This window comes from Vanacampus margaritifer, chromosome 12 (assembly GCF_051991255.1).
Source record: "Vanacampus margaritifer isolate UIUO_Vmar chromosome 12, RoL_Vmar_1.0, whole genome shotgun sequence".
NCBI classification, from domain to species: Eukaryota; Metazoa; Chordata; class Actinopteri; order Syngnathiformes; family Syngnathidae; genus Vanacampus; species Vanacampus margaritifer.
Window position 1 is genome coordinate 11,680,431 of NC_135443.1, and position 11,342 is coordinate 11,691,772.

At 40.1% G+C, this 11,342-nt stretch overlaps 1 protein-coding gene and 1 long non-coding RNA gene across 7 annotated transcripts; one reads left to right on the forward strand and one right to left on the reverse strand.

Annotated features, from left to right (window-relative positions):
* Positions 1-248: 248 nt before the first annotated feature.
* Positions 249-5,274, forward strand: LOC144061487 (uncharacterized). 2 transcript variants are annotated; one of them, XR_013296196.1, is made up of 4 exons: positions 249-313; positions 2,027-2,118; positions 3,136-3,259; positions 5,127-5,274. It is a non-coding gene; the product is annotated as an uncharacterized LOC144061487 (long non-coding RNA). The 2 variants fall into 2 exon arrangements; XR_013296195.1 differs by lacking the exon at positions 5,127-5,274 and having other exon boundaries at positions 3,136-3,622.
* Positions 1,143-11,124, reverse strand: herc4 (HECT and RLD domain containing E3 ubiquitin protein ligase 4). 5 transcript variants are annotated; one of them, XM_077581994.1, is made up of 24 exons: positions 10,665-10,982; positions 9,671-9,934; positions 9,224-9,383; positions 9,039-9,115; positions 8,747-8,968; positions 8,009-8,100; positions 7,659-7,789; positions 7,430-7,584; positions 7,217-7,293; positions 6,993-7,117; positions 6,794-6,853; positions 5,629-5,740; positions 5,364-5,553; positions 5,118-5,290; positions 4,011-4,130; positions 3,843-3,941; positions 3,612-3,779; positions 3,390-3,533; positions 3,161-3,327; positions 2,666-2,732; positions 2,490-2,572; positions 2,216-2,399; positions 2,000-2,102; positions 1,143-1,921 (listed from the first exon to the last, which is right to left on the reverse strand). In XM_077581994.1, the coding sequence occupies exons 2-24, from the start codon at positions 9,894-9,896 to the stop codon at positions 1,713-1,715; spliced, it is 3,144 nt and encodes a 1,047-aa protein (XP_077438120.1). In that variant the 5' UTR covers positions 9,897-9,934; positions 10,665-10,982; the 3' UTR covers positions 1,143-1,712. The 5 variants fall into 5 exon arrangements, with proteins under 5 accessions (XP_077438120.1, XP_077438117.1, XP_077438116.1 ...); XM_077581991.1 differs by lacking the exon at positions 10,665-10,982 and adding an exon at positions 11,007-11,124 and having other exon boundaries at positions 3,843-4,130; XM_077581990.1 differs by having other exon boundaries at positions 3,843-4,130; positions 10,665-10,984.
* Positions 11,125-11,342: the final 218 nt, after the last annotated feature.

Consider the following 11,342-nt stretch of genomic DNA (forward strand, 5'->3'; position numbering starts at 1 on the left):
GACAGCCAGGGCGTCATTCAAGAACACAAAGTCACAGCTTTTATTAAGTCTGTTTCCATGGCTGAATTAATTTTATACATAACATTGTTTGACAATTTCTAAGAGTACCCACAGATGAGTAACAAGCCACCGGCCTGGAACGTCGTGTCCAGCAAGCGCTAGAACTAGGAAAAGACGGAAGCGCAAGTGCTGTGACGCGGCCCACACGTCGCAAACCGGAACCAGAAACAACACTAATGTGTGAAAATCCGGAAGTCCTGCCTCCTTCGTGGCATACACCCCATAGAACGAAAGAGACTGGTGGGCTGCATTTGTAAGTGATGTTTAACTAAAGAAAAATATTTGTACTCGACATGCAATCCAAATTGACTTATCAAATCTTGCACGGGTGCGAAGGACAACACTGCGATTGTGTGGTCCTGGTTTCACGAGGGCGTCTTATTACCAGCTGGTCCATCATGAGTTGCCTCATTAAAATACCACCAAAAGTAATATTAACATCACGTTTTACCGTGAAGACATTTAACATTTTCTAAGCATATTTTTACTGTTTATGAATTTACTTATAGTATATAGATGCCATTTAACTGATAATGTTTGTGTGAAATATATTGGACATATAACTGTAGTGTAAGGAATAACACTTTTCACTCCCTTCCAGCTGGTGAGACAGGAATGCACATGGGAGGCATGCATGTTCTCAAGTTGATAACACTGTGGGTCTTAGGGAGTCTAGGTCGCAGGGTCGTACCTGTCTAGTCATATATTTCCGGCTCTGGACAAGACTGGAGTAAACATGTCAATGAATCACTTGTCTGTTTATTATAATTGCTAACCCTTTGTCCAGCCTCAGAGGAGGAGTATGCTTTTTTCCTCTATAAAGCGACTGTGTGTTTTTCATATGGACACACTCGAGGCTTAACATCACCTTTGAATGTAAGCATGTCTTGTGTCTTTTAGGAGCTCCTAAAATAAATCTTTTGCAAAAGAAGCTTCTTCATCAGATCTCATTTTTCAATTATTTTTGAACACGCAAAGATTACACTTAATATAGTAATCAACTAATACCTTCAATCGCTTCAAGGACTGTCGGCAATTTCTTCTTGGATACAAATCTGTCACCAATAAATCAAAATACTGTCTCCTGACAATGACCAGCATTTTATTCGTTGACCATTTGAGTCTTCAAAGCACTCCAAGCAAATGTTTTGCACGGTTCTGTATCAATTGTCACAATAGAATTGATGTGAAACAAAGGTTAGTACACTCATTTCTATAGCACACATTTCATGCATGAGGGGGCGGACTTTGTTAGCTCTTTTAAATGTGCGATTTTATCATCCCAGCTGCACCGAAGCGAGCATGTTTTGAAAGTGTTCATGAAATCTGGTCAATTTATAGTCCATGTTCAACCTCATAATGTTGCAAAATTAAATGTCAACTGTCAGTAACGTAGCACCATAGCTAATCATACGTTACTGTACTGTAACACTACTTCCTTGTACTTGCCATATCCAAACATTTGAAGCACATAACTGCAATATCCCCTTCTTTAAGTGTAACTATAATATCCAAGTAACACAAAAAGTTGCCATAGTGTGTCTTGTTAGCTTCTTTGCAAGCAGTGCTCACACTTCACCGTTCCTACAGTCTGCAAAGCAAAACCTCTGTGAATACGGTGGACATGATCATCCGGACCTTCCCAAGTGACCTCATGCTAGATTGAAGCCTTGGTTATGATCGATAGCTTGAAGAAGCTTCTCACGCAGTGTTTGTGCATTTGTGTATTTGGGCAAGTCCAACAGGTTGAAGCACGTGTGGGCGACGGGCAAGTAATGTTCTCCACCACTGGTCGGCTGGATCACTAGTTTAAGGCTTTTCATGCCCAAAATGGGTATGCGATCACTTCCTGTGAGGAACACTGAAGGGGACAAAAAAACAACAACAACCATTTCATGTTTGTGACTAAATTCATGCTCCAAGGAACAGAAACACTTACAGAGAAACTCTTTTTTCTTCTCTAAAGGAAGTTTGTGGAACACTTCCCAGAAGAGCTTGATGGTGGGATGGTCCGCCCAGTACTCTCCCTTATATTCAGTGCTCTGAAAAAAAAAAGAGGTATGACAGTATTAAATGTTACATTTTACAAGTTACCCCACCCAGGTCATTCTACTAAAATGTTGATTCAAATATGAGCGGCCAAATGATGCAAAACCTTTTCAAGTTCGGTCCAGTCGTAGTTGGTGTTGCCGATCACCATGGCTTGTAGTTCATTGGGCTGGAAGAGCTCCAGAACTTTGCCTCCACATACTTTGTGGAAGCCTGCATAGAAGCACTCAAATAGCGGCGCGACTGACGCGTTGAACGTGTAGTCCACGTACGCGTTGACGAAATCCTGCCTGGATGGAGAAATGGTTCCGCACGTGTGCATAGATTGGGTTTGATCACACAGTTTTACTAGCAAAGTCAAAACTAGCTTAACCAGTTACCTGTTGGATTTATTCACATTGATGTTTTCACCGTTGGGTATGAGTTCCAACACCTCTGTGGCACCGTAGTTTTCCTCTGTGATCTAAAAAGAAAAAAAGGTAAAGAAAATCCATAAACATTTTTTTTTTTTTTTTAAGTACAAGGATAACATGCTAGCTTAATTTCTGCTACTTACTGTGAAGTTCAAGCAGAAGGTTTCCTCAAGGTTGTCTTCAGTGTGGTCCAGCAACAGTTGGAGACTCCTAGATCAAGGCAAATGAAAATGTTTATCAATTAGACTGTGTGAAAGTGCGGCAACTGCCATGTTTAAAATTAGCACTCAACATTTAAATGAATTCAAATGAAATTCAAAATTGCAAAGGCTGCCATTTGGAGGGAAACCAAACAAATCCTTTGCTTCATTTTGTCCGTCAGTAGGGATTTTTTTTTTTTTTAACGTATATCTTCACATTTTATTTATTGATAAATGCAGCTATTAACAAATTGAAGCGATTAGATAATTTTTCAAATGAGTTTAAATGTACATTTTAGGCCAATTTGGGTTTGACATCAAAATGTGAATATCCAAAACATACATTTTATCACCAAGTATTCACACATCTTGAACTGGCAGTTCCAATAATTCTGACTCTTTATCTTTAACAGCTTCGATGATGACCCTTGACCTTACCTCCCCACATCCGGCTTGAGCTCCTTCAGGTCCTCTAACGTGGGATTCTTCTTCAGAAGCATCTTGTAGAGGGCCACTGGGAAGTTGAGCTCCACAATGGTGAGGTTGTAGATGGCCAGACCGCATATGACTCCGATCAGGTTGAACAATTCGATGTCCTCAAATGTCTGGAAGGAACAAAACGGTGTCACAACTGCTCAACTCAATTTAGCATTCCATTGTGTCAAACCTTGCTCGAAAACCAAAGGAGTCTGGATTCCTCATGGTAACGGAACATCCCGTACTTTGGATCCAACAACTCTTTCATAATCAGGAGGAAGAACTCCTTTCTCACACCTCCTGCGTCGACCGCCTCTTCTCCCACGAAGATAACCTGCCGTGAGGAGTCACCGCCGCGCGTTTCACAAACAGACACATCTTCGGATTCAACGGAATAAACTCTCAAATAAACCTTTAGTGGCTTCTTGTAGTCGACGTTCTTTGACTTCCTGAGAACCTCCATGGTGTCACCGACTATATTTTCCCTCCGGACAATGAGGATGAGGCATGGGTTGACGGATTCCACAGCAGGCAAGAACATGGAACTCAAGTTTTGCATTTGAGCCTGATCCACCGCCATCTATCAATACAGAAAATATTGATTGGATTCTTTGAAGCAAGAGGTTTTTTTGCTCTTATTTACCTGCATTTGTAAGACCGCATCAGTCTGTAGCAGAGTCGTCTTTGCCGGGGCGTCGAAAACAAAGGGATACCTGCACATAGTCACCACACCGTCATGACCCTGAGGACAGATGAGCCACATTAGCCTACAACTTGCAGACAAAATTGGCATTTCATGCAAAATACTTACCGCTGGATACATTTGTCTCTGAATCCATGTCATGTAGTCATTTCTGATGTCTATCAAGTCATCCAACTCGTGAATGTAGAATTTATCGTACTGTATAATGTGTCCGCCTCTCTCGTTCACCTGAGGTGGCACAAATGAAGAAACGACTCAACCAAGCTCATACAATTCTATGCACTTATGTTTCCTCATTGAAATTAATTCAAAAAAAAAAAAAGGAGCGCAATGATGATGACATATAAAATCGGTAAAATTACCGAATGAAAAATACTGAGCTCTCCAGAAAAAAAGAAATGAATTCAAATGCCAAAACAAAAACGAGACCCATCTCTCCCATTTTATTTTCTCTCTCAGGAGAGCTCAGTATTGTTCATTCGATTTGACATCATCATTGCTCTCCTTTTTAAAAAAAAAGTAAATTAAAAAAATAAATAAATAAAATGTTTTTTTTTTTTAAATATATATACATATATATACACACACACACATATATATATATATATATATATATATATATATATTTTTTTTGTATGTGGGTGAGCATGTGCATGTGCGTGCATGCGTGCGTGTGTATTCATCAGTTCACCTAAAGCCCATTAAAAAAAAATCCCATACTAATAATATAATATAATAATAAATTGCCAAATGCAGAAACATCAATGTAAGTTATCACGATGTAGTGGCTCTCGCTAACAGACAGAATTAAGTAACCAGAATTAGGTTAAAAAATTCTATATACGTAGACCATGCATGTTTCTATAAATTTTGATATTTGGTTTTTATTTGACGCAGATATTTTTTCCATTAAAATGTGATTTATGAGGAGGTTAGACCATTGGTCGATATTCAGAGTTTGTTTATTTTTCCAGTTAACAAGAATTGTTTTTTTTTAGCGATAGTAAGGGCTACAAGTGTAGATCGAAATTGTTTATGTGGTAAGTCAGTTGTTGTTAGGTCACCTAGCAAACACAAGTTTGGAGATAAAGGTATCCTACAGTCCAAAATAGCGGAAAGTTTTTCTAAGACTTTGTAAAGAAGTTGTAAATTTGTGTGTTTTGTCATTTTAAATGTGTTTTCACAAACTTGAATCCAATCTCTCCCATTTCTTACTATGTAAAGGATCTCCAGCAGTCGGAGCGACGTGTCCAGAAAACAGGAGAAAATCCGTTGCTCCGTCGATGGGATTCCGACCTTGTGCATCTGGAGCAGGTACACCACCACTTCTTTGTACACCTCCACCAGCCGTTGGAAGACTTGCGGCTCAAATGTGGACCACCAGTTTCCTGAGGCAAACAAAACACTCAGAAAAGAGGAACGAGAAACGCGAAGCAACATGGCCGCCGCCTTTCCTCCTACCTAGCACTTTAAGCGGAGCTTCTTTCAGGCTGAGGAGTGATTTGGCAAACGGGATGGAGATCGTCACATAATTGTTGGGATCGTTGAAGAGAGGGCATTCTGGAAGAGTGAGGTAGAGTCTCAGTGCTTCTATGTCTGGAGGGGAGTTGCTTAGTCGGGGAATTAGATTCTTCTCCACACTCGCGGCAATCTGACAGTGAGCAAGAGAGTTTACAAGTCTGCTTTGTGACAATCAATCGTCGTAATTGATTTATTGGTGACTGACCTGTTGGGCTATCTCAGGGTAGTCGGGTGTGATCAGTCTGTGAAACAGGAGACGGGCCATGTTCATATCGATCCCTGAACATTTACTGCTGGTACTGTAGTGATCTCGATGACTGGTGACAGAGATGCGCAATTGATATGTAACTGGATTGGATCCGGTTTCAAAAAGAACATTCTGTAACTGCATGAACATGGAGGTCATGTTCGCGCTTAGGTATTTGCAATGTAGTTATCGCACAAGCTAACAGTTAGCCTCGCTAACCTCCAATGCTACTACTACTTTTTCTTCAATGAGGCAGTCTGCCAGTCTGTTTGTTAGTCTGGCTGTGGCACCATGCTGCCCCTTACTGGTCAGTTTTGGTACTATGCAGGGTTAATAGAGTTTTGGAATTTTCATTATATATATATATATATATATAATTTTAATGTAGTTATTTTGAATTAGTTTTTCAAGGTGGCTCTGTTTTTATTACTTTTAGTTATTTAAAAAACACTCAGTTTTAGTTTAGTTCTTTTTTAAAAAATGTTGTGTATTAAAAAAAAACACAATGATAAAATGAAAAAAGTAACGCACTTCTTACATAGCATTATATTTCGGCTGAGTTATATAAAAAAGCAAGCGAGGCGAGCCATTGGAGACCAAAAAAAAAAAAAAAAAAAGTCAAACAAGCAAAATTGTCGCCTAGGAGCAACATCATCTGAAGGTTTTTTCTATTTGATGATGTCACTTCCGTGCGACACACTTTCAAGCAGCCTTATTCCGGTTAATATCAACCTCAAATGCTCATGTATTAAATGAATGACCAAAAACAAAAATGAAGAACATTTCTGCTATAATTATTAGTTTGATAGTTTTGTAGGCGTAAAATGAAGCCTGTTAGTTTTTATTTTTTGTGAACAAAAATGTTGACTTTAAGTTTTTGTTATTTCGATCATTTTCGTTAACTAAAAATAGCCTCTGTACTATGACAGCTTGTTAAATGTGTAGTAATTAAATTACATTTGTAGTAATGTGTGTACCCTGCTTGACTGGATAAGCAAACAAAAAGGGAGAATTGCCTGTGCAAAGTCAAACAAGGCTACCCGTTTCACCTCAAATAAATCAAAGCTCCGTGAGCATCTACAAGGATTAACTCCGCAAGTGTTTTGCTTCTTTGGCTACTTACCTCACAGACAAGAAGGATCCGTTGAGGCAGCTGGCAGTTGAGAACACCAGGTCAATCTCACTGAGGGAATCACAAGGACGAAACAAAATGAGCATGGCTGGATTTACCGCCAATTCGAAATGAAGAAATGACTAAACCATGTACAATTTTGTTCTGTAATACACAGTCAGCCAACTCTGTTGTGAAGAGAGGACTTTACTTGGAGATTTCTAGCGGGAGTCTTCCTGGCGTATGGTTCAGCCATCTTTGGATGGTTTCCTCATTCAAAGTAAGAACTTTTCGCTGAGCGTCTGGTGTTGCCACATTATCAAGGCTTTGCAGGCTCTACAGGAACAACCCAGATAAAAATAATAATAATAATAAAGCATTTGCTACACTGAATAATTCTACTGTCATGTAAGTTGTTACTAAATAAAAACTTACGTTGGCAATACAATAGTGAGCAAAGCTTTGGTCTCCTCCAGCATAAATCCTCTTGATGCAGCAGTTCTGATTCATGACTGTGAAGGTAAAATGTACAAGAGGTTACTTGAATACATTTTAATGGCAGGTTATGCTGGATTCATTCACTAATTTCTTAGCTGTCCATCATAATGTTGTAGCTACTTTGACGGATCATATTCCACTGCGTCTCACCGCTATCATCTGAATCCACAGAGTGTATCCAGGGACCCTTGACGGGGCCCGGGCTTTTCCTGTTGCAGCTGGAGCGGGTCCCAAGCTGTCCGTTCCCACCCAGACCAAATGAGTCCATCTTTCCGCATGAGGGTGTGAAAGCCAGCGTGTGCTGCCTTTAATTGCAAAAAATGATTGGAAACTTGAATACGTATGAAATGATTTTCTAACACAGAGAGAGCAGTCTTACCTTCCGCATGCGATCTGCGTGACCACGTTTCCCATGAGCTCAAAGACCTTCCGTGGATTGATTTCATGATTTGTAGAGTTATGCCCCAGCTGACCATATCCTCCTGCTCCGAATGTAAAGACACCCCCTTCCTATAGAAGCAGTGACACCAGTTCTCAACAAATAATGTTGAGAATAAAATTGGAATTGTATCCAGGAAAAAAGTTGTACATGTATTATTTTCCTTAAAAAAAAAAAAAAAAAAAAAAACTTGGCTAACAATCTATGAAAAAAAACAAAATAATAAAGATTTACAGAGCCAAATTGTGATACTGAATTTAATTCCTACCCAGTTACAGACTATAACTTAACTTTGTCAGGGCTGCTGTGTGATCTTCTCCACAGGAGACAAAAATTACTTTCTGCGATCTAAGTGACTTCAGCAGGGCTGGAAAACACCGGTCTGGGGAAATAAAAAAGAAAAGCAAGCGTCTATGAATGATTAGTTAACTCATTCACTGCCATTGACGAATTTAGACGTCAAAAATTAATTTAAACTATTTAGGTTAGTTTAACATTTTTGCCACTTTTAACAAGAGTATGAAAACCTAGAAAAAAGTTGTTATTGTACATTTAGAACAGATATATTTTTTTGTGATTAATCATGAGTTAACTATTGAAGTAATGTGATTAATAAAAATGTGCAATCGCCTGACGACATAATTTATAATAATTTTAATAATCTTTTCTTTTAGTTTTTAAAATAATATTTTTTTCAAAAAAAGAAAAGATTATCAAAATTAGGGCGTCAGGCGATTACATTTTTTAATTGTAATTAATCGCATGACAATTCAATAGTTAACTCATGATCACTCACAAATTTTATATCTGGTCTAAATCTACAATTTTTTTTTCATACTCTTGTTAACAAAAGTGGGAAAAAAAATGCTAAAAAAATAGTTCAAATGAATTTTTGACGTCTATAGCCGTCAATGGCAGTGAATGAGTTAATATTCATAGTGAAGAAAGAAAAAATATATTTTAATGAATGAGCTGTTGTGGGGGGAAAAAAACCCTCAAATAATTTAACTTATAGTAGCTACTCTCACCATTGCTGTCACTGAGGCCCAGCTGACCGAACTTGTTACGGCCCCAACCGAACACAGCTCCCGAGAGAGTGAGGGCGAAGCTGTGAGCGCCACCTGCTGATATCTGAGCAAAAGGAATGCCCTGCAGAGAATGAATGATTTGAGGGGTAGAAATGCTTTGTCCGTTTACTCCGAGCCCGAGTTGTCCGTATCGATTCTGACCCCAGGAGAAAACCTGGCTCCCTGATGGGTACAAAATAATCATGTCCAGAAGATTGCGCTTGTCATAATAGTGCGTATAAACAATCCTCACCTTTTGAAAGTGCTAGTGAGTGCCAGTACCCACAGGCTACCTGAGTGATTTGAACATCAGCCAAAGTCTTGATGTTTCTGCCGTCGTCAAGGACAAAGGATAGAAAAGTTTCGTTTTTGTGTCATTTTTGTGATTACTGGTACATTTAAAAAATAAAAAAATTTAAAAAAAGAGCAAAAACGTACCTAGGCACACGAACACATTCTTCAAAGTTGTTTAAGCCCAGCTGGCCATCTGAACCAAGGCCCCACGAGAAAATCTGCCCGCTGTCATTCAAGGCAAGTGTATGCGACTCTCCACAAGACACGGCTATTATGATCTGAGCGTCCAGAGCCACAACCTGCTCTAATGGAGGACAAAAAGACATTTACTGGATGAGCCCATTCACAAAAGGTCTGAACATCCTTCCATTTTCAACGACCGCTTATCCTCTTCAGGGTCACAGGTGAGCTGGAGCCTATCCCAGCTGACTTTGGGAAACAGGCAAGATGATGTGACACCCTGGACTCTACCAGTCAAATACATGCAGAATCATTGAAACAAACAACCATTTACTCTCAGATTCACACAATCAGTGAGCGGGAAATGCACTTAATCTACCGGCATGAAAACCGGCAAATAAAAGCACCAACCTGGTTTCTTCCGGGACTTCTCGTGGCCCAGTTGACCTAGATCACTGCAGCCACATGTGTATACGGTGCCATCTTCCAGCACGAAGGCTGTGTGCTTGCGTCCGCAGCCTACATCGCGCACTCGCTTCGCATGGAAGAAGTCACACTTCCTTGGCTCCACCACTATCTCTTCATCAATGCCCCCCAAACCGAGCTGGCCGTAGGAAGCATTGCCCCAACACAGCATTGTGGTCCTTCCTTGTGGCTAAATCAGCCAGCAGGAGCCTATGTGCAAAAATAAGAGACAAATGAAGAGATAATTCAGGTCAAACTATAAAACCACACAGACTGACACAAATACGTAAGCAAATTTCTATTAGAATTACAGAGCAGACCAGTGGGCGTGGTAAACGAAAACGTGTGGTATGTGGCAACATCAATTTGTGATTACTCCAGACATCTTCACAAACAGGGACACCATTGAAAATTATGCTTATCAAGCTGTTAAAGTAGCCAAGGCTACGACGACACTTCCGGTTTGCATTCCAAATTAAAATGAACTCTCATCCCCGGCCTCAGACCACCTAATGAGCTTGTTATGAACTAAATTGCCAATTAGGTCGACCACGTTTACGGTAGTCAGCGATTTCGAACAAATACAACATAGGGCTAAACACAAGCTAGCAGCTAGCATAACGTTAGCACTATCTTTACGCACGGTTTTAGCTTTCTTACTTGCACGTCCTTTGCACGATGGCGCTACTGTTAGCTTTAGCTAAGATTACCACCTACCTAGCTTTTCATTTAAAATCGATACAGCAGCTGTTTCTGAAGGCTTTGTAGCTCTAAAATGCCGTTACTACAGCGCAGCTAGTTGGACGTCCCCTTTTGCTTGGCATTGCACTACTTAAATTATCTCTTAACTCAGGCTCGCACGGTTTTGGAGACAGCGTGACTCGGAATACCCAGTGGAATCTGCATCGTAAGACAAGGCGGTAAAAAGCAGCAATCTTACCAATGTAGACTGCGCCGATGACGCTATTGTCGTGTAGATCACGTTGTCAAAGACACGTTGATTCCCACTGTTGCTCCACTACTACACTCCACATACCCTTCCTTATCTGTCAACAAATGCTTGCTGGAGCAGTACTACGCGTCAAGTTGGACATATTTATCAAGCATTGTCGATTATACTTTGCATACAAAAGTCATCATGCCGATTTCTATATCGGCCAGACACAAGAGTAAACATAAGAATCAAGCGTCAAACTGATAATAGAAAGGACTGAAGTTCGTATTTGTCCCTCATCGTGCAGTTTTAGTTGCTGCTCGTATAGATGGGCGCAAACGTGGTTACCTTTAAGTTGAAGGTCAAGTCGCGGTATTTCCGTTACTGACGTACTCTTTACATCACGATGTGGAAGAAATGTCTCGAAGCGTCCACAACGTTGTGGGCTCGGTGAGATACAGTTACGCATGCGCTGTTTACTGCATTCTACTGTTGACAAAATTTACGCACGGACACGACACGGTTGTACGAAAGTGAAAGTGCCGTTGCACACTCCGAAACATACAAGCGCGTGAAGGCCATTGAAACGTGGAGCAGATTAATAGTCACAGAATAAACGAGCAGTTATTGTAAACAACTAACTATAACTGCCAAAAAATCCCAAAGTAACAAAAGCACGTGACT